A 27,819-nucleotide genomic window follows, 5' to 3' on the forward strand; every position below is an offset into this window, starting at 1 on the left:
TCTCTCTCTCTCTCTCTCTCTCTCTCTCTCTCTCTCTCTCTCCCTCTCTGCAGGCTGTGGCTTAAAAGGGAACATACAAAGTAAAGCCCAAGTAGAAGGCTTTTCACTTACGTTTTTCCTTTTGTTTCATCAGATTAATGATAATAAGGCAATACCTCTGTGTGTCTGACACATGACCATGAATTGGCACCCTGCTTTGCACCAGCTGAATACTCATGGTATGAAGACAAGTTTTATCAAATTTTGTAGTTGTCTGGAATGTTACTCCTCGGGCTCCATACTGGGTGAGCTGCAGACCTCTTGGTCTGCGCAGCTCTGCCCCCAGGGACAGAAGCAGAAAGCAGAAGCTGGAGAAGGGAGGGGGAGCCTAGTGACCCCAGTAATAGGGGCAGGGGCAGCAGAAGAGATGTGGGGAAGCAGTGCCTGGACAAGAGCCTAAAGGCCATGAGTTAACCATTCACAGGCTTCGTGTGGCTTGCAGTCCACCAGAAGCCACCAGTTCCACAGCTCTGCATTATACTGGCACAGAATCACTGACAGCCTACGTCCCAAAAAGCTTGCAAAGTAAACATACAGGATAGGAAAAAAGAGCATAACATGCAGGCAGAGTGAACAATGTGATGGTAGCAAGCATCATTTTAGTTCAACAATTTTTAGGGAGGGCTATGTCGCATTTAATAATGAGAGGATAAGCCAAAAGGATCACCTGAGTTCACGAGATGCAGATAGAAGTAAGATACTACTTTCAGACTCTGCACAGGAACTACTGGTGAGAATACCACAGAGGAAACAATAGAAAGCAGAGATCAGAGACATACCCCACAGATCAAATGGCAGGAGTCACATGGCCCTAGGAAGAGAGCGTCCATAATCACCATGCTGAAGAGGGAGAAGAAGGTGGTGGTGCTTGGGGACTCCCTCCTGAAGGGGGATGCATGCACCCAAATGTCATCCAACTCTGGAATTTTGTGAGATGTGCTGCATGCCTGGATCATAAGTTCAGGGTATAACAGAGAGATTGTTAGAGCTCATCATCATATCAGTCCACTACCCTTTCTTGGTTGTTCGGTGAGTACCAATGATACTACTAGGAATAACCCTGACAGATCAGGAGGCTCTAGACAGGAGTATAAAGAGGTTTGGTGTGAAGGTGACATTCTCATTGACCCTCTCTGTTGGAAGATAAGGCCCAAGCAGGGACCCTCTCATTACTGAAGAAAAAACACATAGCTCAGAAGCTGGTGTTGACAACAAGGCTTTGGATTTGGATTCTTCATCAATGGGTTGATGATCTGGGAAAGAGGACTGCTGTTCAGAGATGGAAAAGCATCTTCAGGCGTCATCTGGGTAACACAGTAAAGAGTGATTAAAACTAAGTTCTGTAGGACATGGCAGAGAAAACCTACTCACTTTAATGCATTCAATACCAAGAGAGAAGAGACTTAATTCTGAAGAATGGCTAAATAATTTCCTGGGCAGAATGGAAAAAAAAAGAAGAAAAAGGGAAATCAGTATGGTAGCTGCAAGGTATTTTTGATGCATACATATAAATGCATATGGTGAACAAGCAGGATGAATTCAAGTCATAGTACATATTTCCCAAGAGAGGGAGATATGTGGAGCACAGAGATAGAGGCCAAGCCAAAAGACACATGGATCAGTGAAAAGACTCCTGCTCTGGAAGGGAGCGGACTCTTACTTCCAATGGGGCAGGAACTTCCCATGTGCATTACTCTGTATCCAGGTTATCCAATGAACAGTAAATTCAAAGTAGAATGGCTCAGCTTCTAAAAGTGCCCTGGATGAAGGACTAGATCATAATCTGTGATATAGTGGCTAGCACTGTGGTAAGAAGTCAAAGAGATGCAGAGAGATGGCTTGGGGGCAAGGAAGAGAGGGGGCTTGGGCTAAGACATGGGAGGACACTCCTTTTCCACCAAAGGAGTGTGCATAGCTGGATATTTGCCTGAACACTTTGTAGCCAACTGCACAGTCTCAGTGTGTGTGTGCATGTTTATATGCCCATACTACAGGGCATATAAGGTAACGGAATCACAAGCTGTACTAAGTACCAAAATGCCACTATACTGCTGGAATAGGTACATAAAGAGCAGCAAGATTTCACCCAAAATGTCAAGTAAGTTCCTAATACGTGTAGAAGACAATTCTCTGTTCCCCAAAGTTGATAATACAACTAGGAGTTATATATCTTGGATCTTGTTCTGACCAATAAAGAAGAATTATTACAAAGGAAACTTGTGAGGAAGTGATTGTAGAATTCATGATCCTAAGGAACAGAAGATTAGCAAAATAAGGAAACTGGATTTCAAAAGGGTAGACTTCAAATAATTCAGAGAGATAGTAGGTAAGATCCAATTGGTAGACAGACTGAAGAGGTCCAGGACACTTGGCAATTCCTAAAGGATGCAGTATCGGAGACTCATCAAGAAGGCTTCCAACATGGGAAAAAGATAAGAACCACCACAAATACTGATGTGGCTACACAAGGAGTTTCATAGCTAAGTCCAAAGAGGCATGTATGGTTAAAGGAAGGAAAGGCAAGTACACCAAAAAATGGCAAGAAATTGCAGGGACAAAATCAGGAAACCAAAGGTGAAAAATGACATAACTGATAAGGGATGTTCAAGACAACACAAGAAAACATGTCAGACTAAAAGGCAGACAAGGAAAACTGTGGTAAATGGTCAGGTCAGATACACTTCTCATTTTGTAAAATAAACAGACATTCAAAATTGTTAAAATGTCTCCATCCACCATTTTGTATAAAAATTGCATTTTTCAAAAATGGCTTCTTGTTTTGAAATATGGGTTATTTGCAGTAAAAATTTGAATAAAAGGGTTGAAATATTTTCACCTTACTAAACTATAATGCTCTGGATTGTAAGTCCATGACGTTTTTTAAACTTTTGTCTTTTGTTCCATCTTGGAATGGGAAAACTTTCAAATTCTCAAAAATATTCCTGGGTCAGACCACTATTCCCTACTAAGCTTCATTTGTATTTTTTTTTTCAAACATGATACAGTACTTACTGTGCAAGTGCCACAACTTGTTCCTTGGTAGTTGCTAGTGGCAGAATTGTTTTGGAAGCATCCTTAATGTAATCCAGTAGAATGAAGTCAAATGGTGGTAGCCACGGTAACTTTTCAAGAGTTACTTCCTCCTGGATTTTAGGTGCAATTTGGAACTCTTCTTCTTCTTTTGGTTTTTCTTCTTCTTTTTTTCCTTTCCCTTTCCTTACAAAGAAAACAATACATAGTTATTTTGAAATCCCTCTCTCAAAAGTTCAAATTCTAGCTGCATGATTTTGTATTGGGATATATCAGGGAACCCTAGTTCAGAGGGAATTAGGAAAACCCAATTCTGAATCCACAGAGAGTAGTTATGGAAAGTGCTTTGATATTTAGGAACAACATGGCATTGTCTGCATGTCTGTGCTCGAAAAATCCTGACTAGACAGCTTCTATTTACCCAATGTGTCTCCCCCTGCCAAGCATTATTTATACCACTTGGTGGTCTGCAGTGGGAGACTCAGCCAATGTAAATAAAGGCATTAACAATGAGACAGTTTTGCATAGTACTTGCAAACTTTTTTTCATATACAATATTAATATTTAAAAACAATGAAATTGCTATAAAGTTTTCACTTGAAAGAAGTCTGAGACTTCAAACAAACAATCAGGAAATCAACCAAATGCCTGAACTGGTATCAAGCAAGCTACTTCAAACTTTGGCTACCATATGACATGTACCATTAAGTTTTGTAAGAAACCAAAGAATTTGCTATTTTTTCTCTTTCTTCTTCACTGGTGCTCATAAGTTAAGAAATGCACATAACCAGGGATGACAATCCTAGAAGTCTAGCAAAAATGTAAAGATACTATAAGTTTAGGCCTGAAAATGAAACAACCATAGAAACTGATATACTGCTGGAAATATCATCCAAAGATATTTCAGAAAGAGGAGCACACATTTCATACCTTTACAGGCAGCCTGAGCACATCAGAAGCCTCCTAAATCATCACAAAGGTTAAGTCATTGAACATAGCATAGATTACAAAATTCCAAGCACCATGTATATGGTGTCAAAATCTGTCTCTGCTGCGAAATACTCTACAATAGTTTATTAATAGCAACATACAGAAGTCACATGTTGTAAGAGTCATGTCTTACTTCAAAGAATTTGAGATTCACAATGCACAAGTCAAGTTTGTAACTCAACGATTGGTTATTCATAATTCAACTTGAATCAGAAGCAGACAGCACTGAAGTCTGACAAAAAAAATCCAATTGCCCCTGTCTTTAAAAGTTCTGGTACATGTTGTAAATTTCCAGTATTTCTGGTATTCTTGGAGAAATAAAGAAAAGTCCACTGCAAACCAAACATCAGAGATTTTTACCCAGTGATTCCTGCATCAAGTCCATCACTTTGTGGTAAGGGTGTGAGAAGGCAGCTAATTTCCTACTGAAACACCCAGCTCTGCTTCCATCTTTACAGGTCTTTATTCTTTGACCATCTTCTACAAAAGGAGTAAAATAATTCTGCAAAATATTTCCTTAAAAGTGGTAGCATAGCAGACATATGCACTCAAAGTCTATATTAAAGACTCCTTTTGTTTCAAATGTGCAATTGATCACAGTGTATTGATCAAAACTGATGTTGAATATATCATCAGTCTCTGACTACCAGTCAGCCAGGCATTTCTTCTACATATCACTCAAAGATTTTCAGCAAGCAATGTTAGTTGCACTTCCTCTTAAGTCACATTATAACACTAGCACATCTTTAAAATCATCCTGTTTTAAAGTGTGCTCAGTGTACTTTGTAAAAGAATCAACAGAAGATAGATACGAGAAACTCGAAGCACATTTAAGACTTGGATTCAGCTGTTTGCTTCCAGCTGAATCCCGCATGCTGCACAAATTAAAAACAATATGGATTCAGAATGAATGACACAGGGGTTATAAAGCAAAATCCCTGATCACAACTTTCAAAATTATATAATCACTTTGTTTCTGACTGCACAAAACCTTGTATCTGAACAAGTTTACCCTGGGCAGGCTGAAGCATTTTTCATGTTTTGTTTCAAAATGTTTTGTTTCAAAAGAGGTACGGTTGCTGTTGAAGCAGTGATCTGCTGCATTACTAATAAAACCTGTACACTTAAAATCTAAGAAATAACTAGCCAAGGGCACCTTAAATCTTACACTAACCTCATGATAAACAAACACTTTATTTTTGCTGAGCCAGATCCCAAGCTCTGTTTTAGCATCTTTGAATTGCTTTATACAATGCAAAGGGGACAGAAAGTTTCTCTAATAGTGCCTCCAGGGATTCCCTGGACACAGTGGAATCCCCAAGTGGCACAGAACCAGCACACCCCTTTCTATGTCGTTTTTATCTTTCCTCTTCTCTTTGATTAAAGGAGCAGCTGGGATGAATGATATGGGTTTTGGCCACCTTATGCTGTGCTCCCCTGATCCCAGACTAAACAGCATCTCTGAGGGTTAGTCAGTATCAGTGATGGCACTACCAAGAAGATATACAAAGTTTCCACAGACAGCCCATAGTGTCCAGAACTGGCTACCTATATGAAAAAATTTAGAGCAATATCTTTATACTGTAAGGAGTAAAAACGTTCTACATCTGTATTTATTGGTTGTATAAGACAGACCATGCCTTCCTTTTCTGAGAACAGATACTATAATAAGAAAAACTGAATTCCCAGTAGGTGCTTATAAATTAAGCTTGTCTTTAACATATTTTTCAGGAAAGCTGTCCACAGAACCAGCAATAGTACAACTTCTTTATTTCTATGTTCTGCTAGTTTCATTAAGAGAAATACTGGCTGATTAAGTGCCTTCTAAAGGATAATCCATCCAGGGAACAGGGAAGTCCAGAGGAGTTTGAAGTACACCCCATGCCAAAGGGCTCTCTTCCTCCACTCTCCTTAAGGCATATAGTTCTGCACAGCCTTGAAAACAAGTCTCATCTGTAAACTAGCTTATGACACTTTTTCTCACTATGATTTCTACTTTCAAAGCTCCACATTTCCTTCTCTGATTTGCATTTGAAGTTAAGTATGTTGTAGTTGCCAAGCATATAAAGCTCAAGTAATGACTTTGTTAGTACGGAAGGGCCATAAAGCCAAGTTGCTGCGGGCCAGCTGGTGACTCCCCTAGCATGGGGGAGTCCCCAGAGTCACCCTACTACCTACCCTTTAACAAGGGGCTTTCCTGAGGAACTGCTGAAACCTGGTGTCTTGGCTACTGAAGCAGTTAAGGAAACTGGCTGTAGGGCTAGACACAAATGACTGCAGTCCTAGGTTGTGCCAAGGAAGCTATACTAGCCTACTGAACATTAGGATAGGTATGCTCAACCCTAGCCCCTGGGCCAGATCTGACGTAGGGAGTCATGTGATCCACTTTGTGGGGCTCCCCAAGGGTCTGGAAATGTGGTTTGGGGGAGCAGTAGCAAGTAACATTGCTGCTGCTCCCCCACCATCAAATTTCCAGGTGCCACTCTGGCACACATGAGGCCAAGGCAGCAGACCTCATCCAATGTACATGGACCTGGAGCTGGGGCCAGGGCCAGGGCCAGGGCTGGGCCAGGGGCTGATCCAGCAAACATGGGGCCTGGGCTGGAGTGATCCAGTATATGCAGCAGCAGGGCAGCAGATTCAATCTGGTGCGCCAGGTCTTGGGTGGCGGGCCAGTCTGACATGGGGCTGAGGATGTGGCCACACCCACACCCAGGACATAGCATGCAGGACTGGGGTATTATCCAGCAGTGTTCGATCAGGCCAAAGACTAGATGTAACCCATAGACTTACCCCACACCACTCATCCAGCCTGTAGGGCCAAAAAGTTGGACGCCACTGTCTTAGGACCAAGGGAAGCCAACATATTACATAGTCACATTTGACCACCCCCTTGTGCCCTGCACCAAGAGAAGTTCCGTCAGACCTGAGAGTCCTATTAACAATCCGTAGCTGTTATCTAGCAATAATTTGCATTTAAGCTATAAATTAAAATAAAATACATCATCCAAATTATAATACCTGGATCCTTTCTCTCTAGTGCTGCCTTTGCTGAGTGAAGAAGGTCGTCCAGAAGACTCTTGTTTTTCGTCCACAGGAGATACCACTGCACTATTGAAATTATAAGGTAATTTCCCATTGCCCACTTTCTCTTTATGTTCTTAGAGCAATATTTTCAGTTTACACACACAAACACATAATCCCTGTTAAAAGTCACCAAATTCTCCAGCCATAAAACGTATGCAGAAAAGGAGGGTGCATGATTTCTGGATAAGCCCTGAGCAAAAACTGGAGACAGTTCCCCTGTCTCTGCCATTTTCCCAGGTTGTCTTTTCCTTGACAGTCTCCACTCACCAAAACATCTATTTCTATATGTTCTCACATCCACGACCTGCTTTGGCAGTTATCTATGGAAGTGCCTTGGTTATTCTACATTCTTATTCCTGTGCAGGGGCTGATTCAGTGGGATGCAATGGTGCAGTTGCACCCCTTCTTTGATTCCTGCTCCATCCAAACTTTAAAACCAACTGCCCAAGAGAGGCAGCAGCATTCAGACAGTGTTGAGGAAGTCTATTGACTTCATGGCTCATTATAATACACAGTTGGTTCCTCCTAAGCTCCCTTCACTCCACAGGTGTTAATGACCCTCTCCCCTTTCTAATTGTCTTGATATTCCATTAATCAGGTTATCCTTTCTTCTTGCCTGTTAGCTATTCCTGGTAATTTCTCTCTTCTGTTTCACAGCCCTGCAGACTGTTTTTAGTTCTATCTAAAAACCTTAACGCAGGTGTAATATTAACTCAGGTGAACATTAACTCAGGTATGGAAATGATTGACAGTGAAATTCTGGATGCACAGAAAAGATGTTCAAGAAGGACAGATTTTCTTTTATAAATATGAATAAGAGATATACATTTAGCTACAATTACAACAGGTCTAATAAAACAATATCCTTTAGACTATGTTTGCTTTGTTGTGTTTTTCAAGTTTAATATATAATCTAGCAGATTGGTACACATTCTAATAAGTTATATTTGTTTTTACTTTGATCTTAAAATGAATAATATAGCACTAGGTCCCTAACGTATTAGTAAAGCTTCTAGTTTCTCTTTAGCTGGAGAAAACTTGTGGTATTACATGTGATGAGGCACCACACCACCTGCACCTTTCTTTTCAAAATCCTAAATCCTCCTATGCTCCTACACATGTAGAACATCTTACATAGCCACCAAGCACTTCAACATTAGCAAGCAAGCAGATGCAGATACATCTGATCCCTGGGAAGCAGGTAGATTCAGCTACCAAACTGCTTCCCTTAGTGTCTGTATAGGAATCATGGGAGGAGGTTTTTTAATTACAGAAACTTTTGGGAGCTGTTCTAATTAAAACACCCACAGCATCTTGTGTATTCGGCATCCCACGCTTCAACATGGTGGCAGAGGTGCTTTAACTAAAGGCCATTCAACAAGCTTTAGTTAAAGTGCCCCTGCCACCATTTTGAAATGTGGGGATGCTGAAAACACATGACAGGGAGTCTGCTCCAACACATTTTAATTAGAACTTGTCAGAGCAGGCATCCCGCACATGTATAGGCATCCATGGTTCTTCTCTTATTCCTGCCCAACATCAGCAGGAACCACAAGGGAAATGGCTGCTCCTGGTTGACATTATAGAAAACTTTACTTTTAACCAAAAAATGAGACATCAGGCTTGGGTCTTGGATACATTTTACTTTTGTAGCACTATATACTCCCTTATATTGTTACACATATGAGTGTCCATATATGTTCAGGCTGTAAAAAAAAAAAACCATTTCAAACAGGAACTTTTTTGCAGTGCTACCTTTGGTAGCATCACATATAACAACTGTACAGTTAAATGTAAAACTACAGGGGTCCTCTCAGGCCCCCAGCATCCCACAGTCCTCTGCTCTCCCTACCCTTTTCCTCCTGATCAGCTATTGCCACCACAGGCGACTTTTAAGCAACCCGATCAGTTCCTTCCTTGGAAGCCTATCAGGAACATGTTGGAGTCTTTTATTTGTAGCACTCCAGTCAGGGAACAGTGCAAGTGTATAAGCCTCGCATGCCCCCACCACACTCTTTTTGTGACACTACAAATAGGCATGTCTGAATTATTCTTCCTTCCCCTCTCTGTAAAAGACCCAAAGAAGAAAGGAGATGAAAAGATCTATAAAAGCCTGAGTGAGGAAGAGACTCTGAGCTACATTCTTCACTAAACAGATCTCTGTATTCAAACCAGCACCCACATGACAACAGAATAGAGAGGAAACAGCCCCTCCTCAAACAGTTCTTCAACTGAAGGGGAAATAAATTTGTAGCCCAATTTGATTTGGGGACAAGGGTGACAGGACTCCGTTGGGCTTACAACTTATTTGTGTGACTTCCAATTCTACATCATATTTGAGTGAGCAGGGCTACATATTGTATGTACACTTTCTTTTTACATTTGTTTAAAGACTATACCTCTTTTGAAAATGAAATTTTGGCTCCTAGTGCTAGATCTAGCACCTATTTTTCAGTGTCCTACTGCTTAGAATCCAGAGCTCCTAGTAAGGCACCTGCACTCCCCCTGTGATTCAGAGGGAGAGGTAGGCACTTCAGAATGGGATTCACAACAGCTGGCATATAAAGCAGAGGGCCATCTAAGCTTGGCAGAAGGAAACTTGAAAAGACAACAGTTTCTTAAATCCTTCCTGCTGGATTTGAATCCTGCCAGACTGAGAATCCAGGTCTCACATATTCTGAGCCACTGCTCTAATTACCACGATGGTCAATCTTTTTGAATGAAAATGGCCCTGGCTATTGTGCTTTGCATAGAACTTAGTCCTATGTGTGTTAGGCCTGCTCTAAGCACACCTATTGGTTTTGACCCCTCAAGTGACTTGGTGGAGGAATGCGATTCCCAAATCAGACTTAGTGTGAAATATGCATCATGTTGCTCAGCCCTGCATAGACAGCAACAGCTCTTGGCATGGCTAGAAGGAGAATTTTAGGCACTGAAACATTCTCGGCAAAAACTAAGGTTGCCTATAGATGTCTTCTGACACGTTCTAATTAGAAAGCGTCAGAACAGACTCAGTTAATCGAGTCTGCTGGAGCGTTCCAATTAGAACGCTCCAGTATGCCTCACCGTCACCTGCATTAAGTGCCTTGTGTTTCAAAATGGCTGCAGGGCACTTTAACTAAACTCCATCAAATGAGCTTTACTTAAAGCACCCCACAGCCATTTTGAAAAGCAAGATGTTTAATACATATGATGGTGAGGTGTTTTAATTAGGGTGGTTCTCTCTTTCCCTACCACCCCCAAGTACATGTATAGGAACCCTAAAGTTCCTAAGGGATTACATTGAGTTTTTGAGGATTGTATTCTTGGATTTAAGTATTACATTCTGCCTAAGCCCCACTTTGGGTGCCTAAATTCTATGTTGATCTCGGCCATAGGCTCCTTACATATAAGGAGATTGAGGTACCTAATAATGAGATTTACAAAAGCTAGGATGCTTCCTGGAGAGCTCCCTAAACTACGTAAATGTCAAAGTGGGGGACACGGATTATACCACACTGATCAAGGGATACAACGCCTAACTTTGGAACACAAATGGAAGGCTATATTGATCAGGATTGAGAACCCTGATCCCTGAACCCTGAAATTAGGCATTTAGGTTTGTCTTTTCTCTACTGTCATCAGGGTGGTGGTGCAACTGCAATTTTATCCAATACCACAGTGATTAGAGCACAGAAGATATGAGATACTAGAGTTCAATCCTCTCTGCCTGAAAGAGTTTGAAATTAGCTCAGATAAGTGCCCTTACTGGTAGGCCATAGTCATGCTCACTGTCCCCCGCTCTGTCCTGATGAATACTTAACTATTTCATGCGGAGTGGAACAGTTTAAATAGCCGAGACTGAGAAAATCCTACCCTAAATCGCCTGTAAGTTGGTGGTTACAGAATATATATGGGAGATGAGGGCTCAAAGCTCCCCAAGGCAGAAAAGAGAAATGAGTCCAAGGGTACATTTACATTCCCTAAGAAAATACCCATCATTATATTATCACAATAAGAAAGCATCACTATAAATTTAGGAACTGTTTCCCTTCCATTCAAATTGGCTTTTAAACAAATAAAAGTCATTAAACCTTGTTTAAATTCAGGTGTCTGCACCCTTATAGTTCAGTGACTGCTAATAAATCCAAAAATCATACCTCGTTTTTTCTTTACTACTTTTTCTAAAAGATGATGATGGTGACAAATTTACGGCTCGTCCATAAACCAGATCTTGTAATTTTTCCTCCACAGTAATGGCACTGAAATAATACAAGGTATTTTTACATTACTGCATACTAATAGGCTTATTTTACCTTTAAAACAAAACAAACATATTTATACAAGAAGTAAAATATTATTCAGCTGTTGTGCCCAGCATACTGATGATAGGGTTATACGTGTGTGACAAAAGCAAAGAAAGAATATTTGATGGAATCAAGTACAACTTTAGGGGACTGCAAAGAGTGATGAGGTTGAGGATCTCTCAAAGACCTACTGTATTAAATACAAATTAAAAAGGGAGGGTAGTGATAGTGGAGATTAGAAAAGGGGAGGGTTTACAATTTACAAAATTCTGACAAAGCCTTCTATAATCTGGGATGCTGTTAAGATTAAATTATTTACAGTTAAATAAATTAAGTGAGGCGAAGGCAGATTTCAATCTTGAAATCTAGCAGGAATTGTTAAGTGAACTTTTATCTGCATAGGAAAAGAGGTGGTCGTACTCCACCACAAAAAGTAAAGACCCTCTACAAGCATAGCTGTTTGGCTATGTCCTATCTTTGCTTAAAGCTCCAATCATTTGGTTGAGGAAGATAATGAACAAGGCTGCTTGCAGACATTATAACCCCCCTGCCAAAAAAAAAAACAACCCAAAAAACCCAAACACAAAACAACACACTTTACCAGAGGAACCAGAGCGCTACTTCTACCCTGCTGCACAGCATCAGTATAGGTCAGGCGCTTCAGCAGGGCATTTTAGAGTCTGTATCTAAAGCTGATTCAATTTAAAGCTTTTATCTAAAGCTGATTCAATCAGTTTTAGATAAAAGTGCCAAAAAAAGCCCCACTAATGTGCCTGATCTATACAGATGTTGGGTGAGCCAGATCCAGCTAACACACTGCCTCTTCTGGGCATGTGCTGGGCTCGACCCAGGAAGGAGCAGAGTTTAAAGTAAAGCGCTGGTTTTTTTTTATTTGTTTGTTTTTAATGTGGCTTCTTTGCAATTCAGAGACTGGAATTCAGCTAAAGCAGTCTTGCTCAACCTTTCAGCCATGCAAGCTGAATGAGTGGTGTGGGGCTGGTCTGCAGGCCAGATCTGTAAACAAGGTTGGTCTGTAGGCTTGATTCAGCATGGGGTTGGCACGTGGTATTAGTCCATGGGTGTGATCTGGAATGCCAGCCCAGCTGCATGCACCAGATCCTTCCACAAAACAACTCCATGTGCTGGCCTGGCCCCACACGCTGGATCTGACTCTGAAAGCCATGGCAACCAATGCTGCCACAGCTCCTCTCCTACAAAATTTCCAGACTTGTGAGGAGCCCCATAGGCTGGATGACAAAGCTCCATGGGCCAGATTTGGTCTATGGGCTGGATTTTGAGCACCACTCACCCAAAGGTCTTGGTTTGTAATACAGATACTGGCTTTTCTAGCTAAAAGCTTCGGAGTCCTGCCCCCCCACCCCACACACACATGTGTGTGCACACACACACAGGAATTAGTCAGAGGGTGCTACACTGAGGAGCTTCTAGTGCTCATTAGTATAAGAAAGTAAAAGCAACTGAATAATTTGCTTCTATTCAAAGGAAATAAGCAACTATAAGCATTCTTTATAAAATGCAGAATTATTGTTTTGTAAGAGCTGAAACAATATTAGGAACAAAGCAGATAACAAAATTCAAGCTAAAATATCATAGCACTACTGGGTTATCAGAAAGGCAAAGTGAAAAGCCCAAGTTATTTAAAAAAATTCAATAATCCAAAGCAAATGTGACTCACACTTCTGGTGGTTTAATATTAACTAAGATTACAGCTCGACGATCATTAAGCTCTTGTGTACTTAGTTCCTCCAAAGATAAAAGTTTCACTCCAGGTTTTACCTACAAAAAAAAATTAATTAGAAGAGACAAGATATTTTATCCCACTAAAGGTGAATAGCTTACTTTGAAAGAATAAGTTAAAAAGATTAATTTAAGATGCCAAATATTTAACAGAATAAACACGAAAACTTAAAATTACAAATGCATCTAAATATATATAAAATCATGTTTTCATTTACCTGTCACAGAGAAGATGTTTTAAAAGTAACTACAATGTAAGTTACTTTACAACACTGTAAGTGTCGTTATTCTTACTAATATGGCATCCTGAACAAGTTTAAAATAAAGACAGGCAGGTTCGTGCTTTTGAAGTCTTTAAAATCTAGCTTGTGATTTTCAAAAGCACCTAAGTAACTAGGCAGCACAATTGCACTGAGTGTCAGTTAGACACTTTTGAAAATCCCATTCCCAACTTAAAAACAACCCAACACTAGATGACAAAGTAGGGGTGGTATTTATGGAAGTGGCATTTTCTGGGAAAGAATGCTATGACAGAGAGACACACTCAATTATGTATATATCTGGGGCAGATCTGGGGGGGTGCAGTGGTGTAGTTGCACTCTGCTTCAACAGTGTAGCTCCCCTGCTGGTGACTCCAGTTCCCTGCAGCCACAGGTGCCTGGCTCCCCTGCAGAGTCCAAAACACAGCTGGAGCACCAACCTGGTGGGGATACCCAGGGACCAAGAAGAGAGCAGGTAAGGAAGTGGGGGACCTGCCACTGCCCCAGCTGACAAGGGCAGAGGAAGTTCCAGGCCATTTATGCCACTCCAGCTGAGGCTTGCTGGGAGCTGCTGCATGGGGTGTTAGGCTTGGTAGCTTTGGCAGTGGATAGGTCCCTGTTCCCCATCTTCACCCCTGGGTTTCTTCAGCTCTGCAACTGTGGGGAGTGGCTATGCTGAGTGCTTGGCTGTGCCAGGGACTGCAGCTTTGGTGAGTGGTCCTCCCTTCCTGAGTCTGCTCTTGGCCAGTGGGGGACTGGGCAAGGAGCAGACACTGGAAGGGGGGGACCCACCTGCCGCTGCCCTCAGCTGAGCCTAACACCCCATGGAGCTTCTCATGGCTGTCCCTGGCTGGAGCAGGGCAGAAACAGCTGTGGGGCTTCCCCTCCCCTGGACCAGCGGGGGACAGCAGTGGTGGGAGGCTGATCCCCCCCTTCCTGTGTCTAGTAGCACCCCCTGCTAGAGAAGGGAAGGGGAAAAAGGGAGAGGAATGGAGGTGCTGCTGAGTGCCAGAGGGTAGGAGCTGCCCAGAGTGAGGTAAGGGGCATAGGCGACACATAGAAGGGGTATGGGGGGCACATGCACCCCCTGAGATTCGTTGCTGCCGCCATTGCCACCAGCATCTGTGGGCAGTCACCGCACACACACCCCCCACCGCCACCACTGCGGCCGTCTGCAAGCAGTCCCCACTCGGCCCACCCTCACTGCCAATGTCACCATGGCCACTTGTGGGTGGTCCCCACTTGGCCCAGCCTCACTGCTGACATCACTGCAGCTGCCTCTGGGTGGTTCCTGCTTGACCTGCCCTCACCGTTGATGTCACCGCAGCTGCCTACGGGCAGTCCCCGCTTGCCGCCGCCACGTCCCCGCTGCCAACAATGCCGCTGCCTGTGGGCGGTCTGTATGCCCCCCTTAGCCTTAGGAGGCATGAGTCATTTCATGGTAGGGGGTAAAGAGGCAAGGGAGTCCTACTTATTTTGGGGACTCAAAAAAGTCCTTGGCATAGGCTACTGCAGTGTGATCTCCCTCCTGGGAGTGGGATGGCTCCACCCACCCCTATAGCCCACACCCCCTTTTCAAAATCTTGGATCTGTGCATGTACCAGTTCCTTAGTTCTTTTTGTGAAAAGGACAAGTTTTAGGTGGCAGGTTATATTGTGGTAAAAGAAAACAGGAACACAGTTGAATGTCTTGAGGTGGGATCTAGAAAAGGAGACAGGTTGCACAGCATACAGGGGATCATAAAGATTTCTTCTGTGAGAGCAGCATCACAACACATATGGAATCAACTGTGAATGAAAGAAATTAAAAACCTAATCATGTGTATCAGCATTAGAAGGAATGCAAGACAATTTCAGGGGGTCAGTTTGTGGCCCTTGCTTTGACTCCTTCATATTCTGCTGGCACTAAGAGGTCACAAGCTCATTACTCTGCCTAATTAAGGACTAAAGCACAAGGCCCATCACGCATCTTAAAATTAATGTTAAAGTAATTTACCTGACCATAATCATAGAAGCTGTCAGTAATGATGTTACTGAATGATAAATACCCCATCTGGCTGTATTTTTGTGAAAGGTTGTTATCAAGTAGCTTGTCCAGAGCTCTTTCACTGAAGTGATTTCTGCGCCCCATGGACAGGTTAATTTCTTCCAGGATATCTAATGCGCTGTACAACACAATACAAACAATTGTTCAATTAATGGGATTAGTCCATCATTAAGGGAGTAAAAGTAGAGAATAAGGAAACACACTCAGAACTCAGATAAGGACTTGGCAAGTTAACCAGTAGTAAATAACAATTTCAGGTATTTATCTATGTAAGAAGTATTCATGCCAATTTAATTCTAGGAACTCTGTATCCTTATGTTTTGTGACTATCTTTTTACTGTGTTTTGCTTTATGGTCTTTCATGCATAGAGACAGGAGTGGTTCCAACATATTTATCCTTGAACAGGTTGATTTTTTAATTGGTCTAACCTGAGAAGAACAAAAGAGCAACTGCATCCTTGAATAAGGTGGCAAACTTTGAAAGAAAAACTCCACAAGGCCATGTGTGAGAGGTAGGATGTTGGCTTCTTTGGAAGATATGGATCCAAATCCCAAAGAATGTTCAAGAGAGGAAAGGAAAGCGAGGCAGGCATATAGGTGTTTTAGGAATCTGTGGGTGAAATGCACTTGCAAATGTTTAAAAAGGAATTATTTCACCTAGGGGACATACAGACAAGCTTGGTGACATTTCCCAGCTGGAACATTTCAAAACGCTGCAGCCTGCGCTAGCACCAACTAAGGGGAACTAAAGGAGGCTGCAATGATCTCTGACTGTGCCCCCCACCACCACCCCCCAGGCTACTTCCCACAGAGAGGGAAGGTAGAGGGGAGAGCAGACTACCAGAGTGGAGAGGTAAGTGCCAGGAGGAGGTGGGTGGGAGGAGCTTCCTGCTACCAGGATTCCAATTGTCCAGTCACCAAACCCAGAAACCTCTCCTTTCTCCTCTCATTCAAGCAAAGTGGTAGAGGAGATCTGGTGAGGACCCTGGGAGTCAGCAAGGGTCTTGTTGAGAAAGGGGAATAAGGAGGCAAGTTCAGCTCTGATTCCTGTTTGGCTCTGGCAGCAGCAGGGATAATCAAAGGTCTGGCAGGGGTTCCTGCAGGGACATGGCAGTGCCCTGGGACTCAGAGCAGGACTCAAAAGCTAGACAGCTCCTTGTCCCAGTGCACAAGTAACAAAAACTGAAATGCTCCAGAATAGTAACTCATTTCAAGAGGTACTATATTGGAGTGTTTTAGCCATTTTGCAGTGGGCTTGTACATCTGTACAACTGGCCCTCTCAAATGTTTTAAAGGCATTTCAGAAGTTTCAACTGTTACTTCTGTCTGCACCCACTATATTTCTTGTGCTATCTGAAGTAAAATAATTATGTTAGAGCACTTTGCAAGGCCTGTGTCAGGCTGTGGACAGATGTTCATTTGTAGTGCTACCAAGTAGCAGGGGACATAAAAAACAATAAGAAAAGATAATAAACACATTAGAAATAAGAGAAAGAGGATGGAAAACATAGATGCATTACTTAACAGAAAAGGAAAGCAAATAATTGATAACAAAGGGAAGTTGGATATGTTCAAAGCATATTTTACTTCAGTCTTCACAAAAGTCGTTAATTATGATCAAAAGCTTAGCTCAATTAATATTAACAACTTGGAGACAAAAATGAAGACCAGAACAAGGAAACAATGATTAAAAATACTGAGATACATTATATATTCAGGTCAGCAGGGCCTGATTAAATTTATTCCAGAGTATTTTAGGAACAAGCTAACACAATCTCTGACCATTAGAGATTGTTTTTTGAGAACTCATGGAGAACAGGGACAGTCCCTGAAGACTGGAGAAAGTCAAACATAATATCCATCTTTAAAAAGGGGAGAAAGGAAGAGCCAAGGAATTACAGACCTGTCAACCAAACCTGAATAACCAGAAAGTACATTTATCTAACATGGTGGGGTCCAAATGGAGCAGGTTGGTGAGTATCCAGTACGGGTTTTAATAGCAGGGCTATGAGAGTTAGATGCATTTTATAGTAAAAAATATATATAATCATTCTGGAAAGTTCTGGTTCTGTCATAAACCCTCCAGCTTAACATCATTTCCTCAGCTGAAACGTTTGGGTGCATATACACGAGCAGGAAGGCTGCTCAGATGCACTGTAATTTCAGCGTGGCGGAGCAGACTGGATTAATCAAGTCTGCTGGAATGTGGCAATTACAGTGCTCCAGCAGTCTCCCGCATCTCATGTATCAGTGCCCCTGCTCTTCAGAATGGGAGTGGTGGCACTTTATCTAAAGTTTGTTTGATAAGCTTTACAAAAAGTGCTCCCACCACCATCTTGAAGTTCAGGGATGCTGATACACAAGACACTCCGGGCACTTTAATTAGAGTGGCTCTGACAGCCACAGCTCCAAGAGCTGCTCTAATTAAAGCACCCCCTGGCCCACTCCCAGAGCACATGTATAAGCTTGATGTGCAGAAGCTGCAGTCTTTGAGGAGGAATTATATATGGTAATTCCCTTGCACAGTATACTTTTTGTATTGTTCCAGCACAGCTACTTTTTAGGATATTTCATTACATTACATTAGGATATGGAAGCCAGATTCTCCTCTCATGAAATGTGTTCAGTGTGAGCTGAATTTGGCCCACAGTGGGCATGTCTACACAGTGATTAATACACATTTATTTAGTACTTGTATAAATAAGTACTAAATAAATGTTCGGTAACTGGAGTTACTGAGCAGTAGTGCCCATGAACGCCTTTTAAGTGACACTACTGCACACTAGCCTAATAATGCTGTACAGAAGCATATTATCACTGTCAGTGCTGTGACATGCTACTGTGCATTATTATTTAGCTACTGCACAGTTAGCACCTTGTGTAGATGTGCCAAGTGGTAGTCTAAAAAATATATGATCTCTGCATGGTAAATCCTAATTTTGTTGATATGGTTCATATTAAAAGTGAACTCATAGTTTTATTAGGTTCAGTCATAATATCAGCACTAACTGTACTTCTAGAATTCTGGACAAGTAGAGCCCAATTTAAGGTACTGTTTTTCTCAGTACACTTGATATATAGAATCAAGAACATTCCCTCTGAAATAAGTGTTATGTTGTGAGAACTACTTCTGCTCAAGAAATGCACATTTAACTTTGGCCTACAGGCACAAATATGTAAACATAAGCTTTGTCAGTCTTTGACAACACTATCCCCCCCACCTCTTGATACTATTTCTACTCACCCTAGCCTGCATAATTCAACTGCTGTTAGTTCATCACTTGCACAAACCACAGCAGCCCAACAGGCATTTCTTCGGACTTCTTCATTTCTAGAATGCAGCAACTTAACAAGCGGTTCCAGTCCACCTGCATTTCTTAACTAGAAACAGACATAAAGAGATTGCTTCTGAAGGGTTACATTCAACCCAGAAATGTGGATCTGTGCAAGCCCCCATCTGAAAGCCCTTAGATAAAATATAGAAGTAGATGGAGGGGATTGGAAGAACAGTTATATAAGGAGGAATATCTCTGCATGCCCTCATATTGAATATCCCTGCATGCCCTCATATTGACCCTGAAGGGAGCTTGAGTGTGGCTGGACCTACACATATGCATTCCCATTCTGCCTCTGGTCTTGTCAACCACTATATTATACTCTAAATACTGTGCATCCTGAGGTCACCATGAAGAGTTGTACAGCACTTTCTAAGTCTTGATGCCCCTGACAACTAATTTACATCATTATATCTATAAATGTTGTGTTCCCTTGTACATATGATGTTATTAATACCCATCCTTTGTGCTACAATATTTTTCCAAAGTTCTCCTGGAAATATCACTCATTCTGATTTTATTAGTGAGATATGTTTTAAATATATAAAGACAGATAGATGGATTATCCCATGCCCCTATTTCATGACCTGCCCAGCTGCCCTGACCCTTGAGAAGGCTCCAATTTATGGTGTGTGAATGTGTGAGACACCATCCTTGGATAATGAACAGAAGACAACATGTCTATTGATAAATAGGTAGGCCCAGGCTTACTTACTAGGTCCCACTAAAATTACCTTCTGTTTGAATTATATTTACTGTAGTCATGTCTGCCACTCATTAATCACAGGGTCAGTCACTATGACACCAAAGCCTTGAGGTAGATAATAAAAGAACAAAGGAGATAAGGGTTTCCCATCTTCAAAATAGGACTGAGAGTCCTGTTGGACGCATACATTAATTTTTACTATTTCTCAAGTCTGGGAATCTAGACATACATATGTGGTGAAAGCTCATTGAAATAGGCGTTCCACAATAGATGAATTCAGCCCAATTAATTTACAAATATCTACAGCAATGAAAATCAAGATTAGAGAAACTCCTAAATATTTGACAACCTGAACAGAGCTTGCCAGAATAAAACTTTATCCATTAAAGAAGCACAAAATGACATACTTTATATGAACTGAAGGATTTTTCAGAAAAACACAAACATCAGGATTTTAAAAAAAGAAATGTAATGAATAACCAACATCTCACAAAACAGACAGGAGTTACTTCTAAGCCTCACCTCAGTTCTTGCATCAGCATCACAACCAAATGCAGCCACAGTAAGCACTGCTTTGCTTTGTACTTGGCTGTTGGTAGACTGCAGTGGTTCTCCAATTGCATTCATAATGCCGTGACTCTGGATGCTGAGACGTAATGGCTCCTGTGTGGCCATATTTGTTAGTACTATCGCAGCGTTAGCAACAGCCCCATCTCTTTTAGCACTCAGGACATTTATTAATGGCTCAATTCCTTCAGCTTCGGCGACAGAACTAGTAAAATTGGAGAGGGGGAAATCTTGGTTACTTTAAAGTCAAATATATGTTTTTAATCTTAATGTATTAAATTTACAAACTAAATCAATACTGCATCTCAGCAGAACATGAATAAAATATTAGAAAACAGCAATAGTGATTGTTTATATCCTAAATTACTGTATGTAAATGCAACAAACATGAAAAACACTCTTTCTGGTACCAGAAATTAAACAGAATTCATTGGGTAAAACAGAGAAGCATAATCTGAACAGGTGATAAGATCTGAAACATGTGAGTTCAACCCCACTTATGGACCTCCTTCTGAGGTCTTAAGCAAGTTATTTAGTGTCCAATTCCACTTCTAGTCAAGAAGATCAGCAAATGCTCAGTAATTCTGAAATCAATCTCTTTTTTTTCTCACTATTAACTATATTGCACATATAGTTTATTTTCCTGGGCTGCAATCTTCATTTTCCCAGTGTCAGGGATAACCTGGGTGGCCATGAATCTAGTGCAGCGGTCCTCCATCACCTCTTCTCAATGTGGTGATCTGTATAGTTACCTGAGTTAGCTCTCAATGAGGTAGCTTTTCGGTACTATAAGCAGTGTAACTTCTTGACTAAAGAGCTCTGTAGAGTAAATAAGCCTATGTGGCACTTTGTACTAATGCTGCTATACTGCTTCTAGTAGCTGAACTAGCTCAGGTACCTCCACATGGTACTGCATTGGGCAGTGAGGGCATACACTGTAGTCCCTGGAAGCTGTATCAGGGCAAGATGTGGGAGCTGAAAGGAAAAAGATTAGAGCATGCTGAGCTTCAAAAATCCCTAGAAGATTCACACTGCAGCTGAGAACTGATTTAGAACGTGGCTTTCGCTACATTGTGGGCCAATCCACCCCTGCTCTGCCCTCCAGGGAGAGGTTGCAGACAGCTCCTTTTTTTGGTGCTCTCACCTCTTGGAGTGATGGTCACAGTCTGGACACCCTAGTTGTGAAGTAGTTTTTCCTAATGTTAAGCCTGAAATAGGCCTGAAACAATCTTCCAGGAGTCTGTGACCATTACTCCAAGTTTTCCCCCAGGGTGCCCTGGTGAACAGTTGTTCACCGAGCCCTAGAAGTACAATTCTGATGTAGCGGTAAGCCGCTACCAAGTACCCTCTCAGCCGTCTCTTTTTCAGGCTGAAGGGTCCCAGGTCCCTCAGCCTTTCCTTATATGGCTTGCCATGCAAGTCTCTGATCATATGGGTAGCCCTTCTCTGGACTCTCTCAAGCTTTACCACGTCCTTGTTAGAGTGTAGAGCCCAGAACTGAACACAGTACTCCAGCTGCAGTCTCACCAATGCCAAGTAGAGCCAAGTAGAGCAAGAGAATCACTTCTTTGCAATAGTTTTGCTGGTTTTTCTGGCAATGTACCAATTGATGCATGCCAGGGTATTGCTGGCCCTGCTGGCTACAGCATTGCACTGCCAGCTCATGTTCATACTGTGGTCAATTATTACCCGCAGGTCTGTGGTGGCAAGTGATGGGGATCTTCAGTCCCGCTGCCTGATGAAAGGCAGCAGTTGCACAAGCACCCATGTCATGAGTTTCGCCTGTCAGCAGCGAGAGGTGCAGAGCCCCAGAACCCCTGCACCTATCTCCTTTACAGCTGGCAGGCTTCGTGGCCACAGCAGGGCCTAGCTGGCCTGCAGTTTTCACACTGCTCTGCCTCAACACAGATACAGTCCCACAAGCACCCGTGTCATGAGTTTTGCCTGTCAGCAGCTAGGGGTGCAGGGCCCCAGAATGCAGAACCCCTGCACCTATCTCCTTGAAAGCTGGCAGACTTTGTGACCTCAGCAGGGGCTAGCAGGCCTGCAGCTTTCACCCTGCTGCGCCTTAACACACAGTGTCACTCATGTCATGAGTTTTGCTTGTCCACAGCTTAAGGTACAATTTCCCCCAAACTCCTGAACCTATCTCCTTGAAACTTGGCAGGCTTTGTGGCCTCATTAGGGGCTAGCATGCATGTAGTTTTGACCCTGCTGTGGCTTAACACATACACGTGACATGAGTTTTGCTTTTAAGATTTTGGGGTGCAGTTTTCCCAACCCCCCTACATGTATCTCCTTGAAACTTGGCAGACTTCATGCCCTTACAAGGAGCTACTGTTCCTGCAAGTTCCATCCAAATCCGGTGAGAAATGACAAAGTTATAGGCTGTTTCAACCTTCCCAATAATAGCCTATGGGCAAAATGTCAAAACAGCTTCAAAACATTCCAAATTGCCTCGTTTTGTTTCGAGGCTGTTTTAACAATACCTGTTTCATTTCAGTTTCACTGTTTTGACCTCGAAACAAGTCAAAACAGCATTGAAACAAAACTGGCAGTGAAATTTCACACAGCTCTACTAATCATGGGTTGTTGCTGGATAGAACTTCATGACTTGAATAAACATGCAGAGCTATGAACGTGTCTGGCCAGTGCACAGCTTACTGGGCACACTCAATAGCTGCATGGATGCTTATGTGTTCACACTGAATAGGGAGTAGGGTCACACAATATGCGTACATGCCAAAAATGTCAGATGGCTAGAAAACTACCATTTGGGCATGTGCCGTGAAATAAGATTCTGCCTACAAGGAGAAACTTTCAGACGTGAAAAGTTTCTTAAAAATCATTCTGCAACAGCAACCACATTGGAAAAACCAGAAAACAAGATGAATACTGCAAATATTTTACTCCGGGCTACCCAAATAACTTTCACCCTGAAGCCCAAGTTGGAAAGAACTATTTAATCTTTTAGAAAGCAATGTCTAATGAAAAGAGCTGGTACAAACTGGGAAATAAGAATAATGTAGACTGCTGGTATTCAGCCACTGGTCTGCAGTCTAGATCCAGCCCCTGACACCCATCATTTGACTTGCAGGGCTCCCAAAAAGTCTGTGTGCTAGATTGGGTGCACAGGGCCTGCTCCCAACATACAAGACTGGACAGGGGTCCCAGGGCCCAATTCCAGCATGTGGTGCCAGGCTTGATCCAGCCTGCAGACCAGCTCCTGCACTATTCATCTGGCCTGCAGAGCCAAATCCTGGAGCACCACTGATATACAGAAAATGTTCATTATCATTTCCCTATTCAACATCTGGAATAAAGAAAAAATCCTGAATGTAGCTGGTGACATCACCTGTTAAAGTATTCAAATCTTGATTTTTCCTGACTCAAGCCCCAAGAGAGAACTTGGATTGGACCAAGGAAGAAACTGCTGTCCTGCTCCCAGAAAAGCTCAGTCATTCTTATGGAAATATATACCATTTTAGGCCACCAGCCCACTACAGACACTTTCCGGGAACATACAAGTCTATCAACCGTTGACAAAACCAGACAGGTAGGCCTAGAGCTTACTTCCTTAAAACACTTTTAAGGTACTTGTTCCTTCTGTATATTAAGGCATTAATTCTCTTTTTTGCCAAGACCCCCTTCCATGCTAGACTGGATGGATTTCTAATTTCATCTGCACCAATAAGCACCTCATTTCTTTTTACTATTAATCCTAGTGTTCCTATTGGAAACATGCTGTTAAGAACTGAGTCCTTTCTCTCATAAGTTTATATATGATGTTTGATCAAATGATTTGAGGCATATGTCCAACTTACTATCTTTTCTTAGTAATTTTACATTAGGATCATCTGTTTATTAAACAAAAAGTTGGCAATGCTCTTAACACAGAAAATGTGCAGATGGCAATTTGAATTTTTTCTTGTGATTTCTTATTTATATCTCTGGTCTTTCTCTAAAAACTAAAAAAAACCCCAACTCCCCCACTACCAGTATACCTACTGTTTTCCTGCAACAGAGAAGTTTGAAGTTTTTGAATAGGTTTGGCAGTATATCAAACTGCTGATAAAAGGATACATGAGCATTACAAGAAATTTCATTCTGCCAATGGAAAAGAGGGGTAACATCAGTTAGAACTTTAGACCTGTACATTTCAGTCCTGGGTTTGACTTTTGTATAAGTACACTCTGAAACTTGGTATATTTGGTTTTGCTGTTGCCACAGTCTAATTAAGTAATACACACCAGAGAGCCAGAAGTAATGTTCTAAAGAATACTAAAAATTCCCACCAAAGAACTAGTAACCAAAAAACAGAAACCAAAAAAAAACCCCATACTAGCAGACAATGGGAATTGAGGTACTTGAGGTACTTAAATACTTAGGGGGACTAAAAACCTAAGGAAAAGCCCTGCACAGTTGCGTAATTGGGGATGAGAGTTGTAAAGAAGAAGGACAGTCCCATGGTTAGAGCATCAGCCTGAGAGAGAGACCTCTGGGCAATTATTTGCCGTGACAGTCTGTCTCTAGATCTTGGGCAAGTCACTATCTCTCTCTCTCTCTCTCTCTCTCTCTCTCTTGCTCTCTCTCTGCGTGCAAAAAAAAAAAAGAAATTATAGTACTACCCTACCTCAGAGGAGTGTGGAGGCATAAATACATTAAAGATTGTGAGACTGGACACTACCAGTAGACTCAGTGTTACAGTTGGATGTATAGGACTTTATCCTCTTAAAGCCCTGTGGAAGGAGGCACCTCGGGCGCCACAGTGCTTGTTCTTCCCTATCTTCAAGGATTAGCTTCTCCAAAGGAGCTGGAGAGAAGCCTCCTCTCCAAGGATGTTGTAGCAACAACTTTCTCTCTGCTTCTTCCAGAGTTCTAGGATACATTTGCTTTATGCTTCATTCCCGGCCTCCCTGGGGTGGCACACTTCAGCACCAGCCCCAAGTTTGGATTATGTTTTACAGGCATAAGAGAGGCTCACTTTTGGTTAGGAAAAAAAGCCTGAATATGCAAAATAGTAAATTATACAAATTCTGAGATCATTTTCCATTCAATTTTACAGCTTCAAGAAGAAGCAAGTTACACAGTTACAGAGGAGAAAGGACCAGGAGAATGGAAAAAAGATGACAGAAAAGATTATGTTGTATATACAAAGCATCTTCTGTATTCCTTTGAAAACCAGGTCATTTCTTTAAACCCTCTAGCAGTATTCTCAGACAAAAACCTCATGGATATGGAGCAATATCTGAGAGTAATCTCAGGCTGTAATCTATGACTAAAATCATGACAAGAACATAATCCAAAAATAAATGTTATAAGTTAAATAATTCAGAATTAACATTAAACTTTAAACAAATTAATTTAATGTTAAGGTTAAGGTATGTAATACAAAGTTAAGACAGACAGCCTTGTAATGAGGCCATGTTATAATCATACAATTATAAATAATGCATTTTAGCATTCATGGTCTCAGACTAGATAAAACTTAATTTTTAAAGACTTCTTTTTTCAGTTTTTCTCTTATGGTGTTACCAAAGGACAGAGTTAAAGGTCTGTCACCAAATACTAAGTTTCATAAAAAAAAAAACCATTTTAAAATGGATTTCAACTCACAAATTTATTAACATATTTGTAATTTACCAGAAAAATAATTCTCAGCTCAATGAATAAACGTTTAAGTTTGAGGAAGATAGCACTATTTTTTATGTGAAACAAAAGAACTGAATCACTGCTTTTAGTGTACAATTCAATTCAATTGTAATAAAACTATGACTGGCACATATAAGAAAATCAGTTTTTATAAGATGTTTGGAAGGAAGAAACACAATAGGCAGAATCCTATTAACTTGGCTGAGTATGCAAATTAGTGTAGATTTTGTATATGTTGCAGGTACATGACCAAAATGTAGGTGTGATTTTACTGCTCCGAGGGTTATGAGTGCCCTCATTATATACACTGGGAGATGCAGAGATGTCTCTAGAGGACAATTTCACACCTGCCCTCCCATAAAGAAAGGCAGTGCACCCACTCTTGAAGCCTGGTCAGCTGCTTATCACTCATGTAGGTTGCACAATATCTGGAGCTGCTCTCAGTAGCTGTAGAAAAAAGCATCCCTGATAAGAAGATGGTCTCAGACATGCATGGCTCTGGGTTAAAAAAAGGTAAGCTGCTTACTCTCAGTCCCAGGTTGTACAGGAGAAGCCCTTGCTGCCCACATAGCTGATTAAGTTAGGAAGTCTGAAACAGGGCAACTTAGGTGCCCAGAGATTCAGCTGATTTTGCTTCCCTTTTGGCGCACAGCCCAGGAAATTTTAAATTCTACACACACCCCTAATCTAGATACACAGTGGCTGTGCACTGAGGTACAGAGCCAACTTAGCAGAGAAGACAGAAAGAAAGTCCCATGATGTTCCTCTACATCACCAAAACTTCATCTCTGAGGAGCTACAGGCCCACCAATGACTTTATGGCCCAACACCTGAGGGGGATGGGATTCCTTCTGACCCCCACAGTGAGCATGTCTGCCTGTGGGGAAAATTTCAGCAGCAGGTCAACCCCATGGGAGCCCAGAGATGGACTGTAGAGTCCATCTAAAAGAAGTGGAGCGACTTGAGGTGGTTGGCCAAGACACTTCTCTAACATGGCGTACTGGAGGTACAGAAGAGCTTTGACCAAGGGGCCTTTATCCACGTATATGTGGAAGCTTCCAGTCACTGGAGGCCAGCAGTATTCCCAAGGTCAATGCAGCACTGATATACCACCAAAGACAGAGTAGGTACAGCAGGGGTCTGGGAATGGCATTTTGCCTTGTTAGGCTGAGCAGGCATAGAGCATATGGCCCAGCATATGACAGTGGGGGAAGTGTTGTGAGGCATCCCATCAAATGACATGACCCCAGGGTCACCTACACTGCCCTTGGTCTGGGCCAGCCTGGGCACAGGCCTACATTCTCCTTGCCCACAAGCCATCACCCTTTGCCTGACTTCAAGTACTCCCTCCCACTCCCAGGACAGCAGCAGTGTCATGTGTCCTACAGCCCCAAGGGCGTGTGTACAAGACTCCTACAGCCCCAGTGGTGGTGAACATAGCACAGTCTGCTGGATAGTTCATTGAAGGAGCCTAGAAACCCAACAAAATTTTCATTTTACTTCAAAGCCACCCATGCTGGCTCAGAGGAACTCAGCCCTGAGGTGCCTGGCCCAGATCTCTGTTCACTTGACACACCATACACTACCTCTGTTACAGAGGTAGGTAAAGCATCATGGGATAATACATCCCACTTGACACCAGTGGTTCCAGGGAAAGTGAGCCCCTGGGCACTGGCGCTGCTGCAAGGTTCTCAAGAGTGGTCTCTAGACAAGTTAATCAACCTGCACTCCCTGCTATAGCCAGCCTAGGAGTCCTTTCTACCCTGAGCACTCCAGGGCACTCCATCCCTCAGGATAGGTGTCCCAAATTCCTTCTGCATTGTCCTGCAGCTTGAGCAATGGGACACACAGGGAAACAGGCCAGGAAGGATGAATTTGTGTGCCTCGTTGTTCAAATCACGCGGACAATGCAGGAGGTGGCAGGCCTGCGACTAGTACCGTGTTTCCCCGAAAATAAGACATACCCATAAAATAAGCCGTAGCAGGATTTCTACGTATTTGCGCAATATAAGCCATACCCCGAAAATAAGACATAGTGATAGGCGTGGCTAAGCGTACCGGCG

General features: G+C 42.2%; 1 protein-coding gene across 4 annotated transcripts in view; it reads right to left on the reverse strand.

Annotated features, from left to right (window-relative positions):
* Positions 1-27,819, reverse strand: part of ARMC3 (armadillo repeat containing 3) — a 125,495-nt gene that overhangs the window by 8,533 nt on the left and 89,143 nt on the right. For 2 of the 4 annotated variants that reach the window (XM_019532108.1, XM_019532087.1), the window contains 7 exons: positions 20,060-20,309; positions 18,741-18,877; positions 15,446-15,614; positions 13,129-13,229; positions 11,286-11,387; positions 7,081-7,170; positions 3,052-3,255 (listed from right to left, as the gene is read on the reverse strand). In XM_019532108.1, the coding sequence (XP_019387653.1) occupies positions 3,052-3,255; positions 7,081-7,170; positions 11,286-11,387; positions 13,129-13,229; positions 15,446-15,614; positions 18,741-18,877; positions 20,060-20,309 (1,053 nt within the window). The remainder of the gene's footprint in view (positions 1-3,051; positions 3,256-7,080; positions 7,171-11,285; positions 11,388-13,128; positions 13,230-15,445; positions 15,615-18,740; positions 18,878-20,059; positions 20,310-27,819) is intronic. The other 2 variants (XM_019532093.1, XM_019532099.1) reach the window with 2 other exon arrangements.

The sequence above is a fragment of the Crocodylus porosus genome, unplaced genomic scaffold (assembly GCF_001723895.1).
Source record: "Crocodylus porosus isolate Cpor-Errol unplaced genomic scaffold, CroPor_comp1, whole genome shotgun sequence".
NCBI classification, from domain to species: Eukaryota; Metazoa; Chordata; order Crocodylia; family Crocodylidae; genus Crocodylus; species Crocodylus porosus.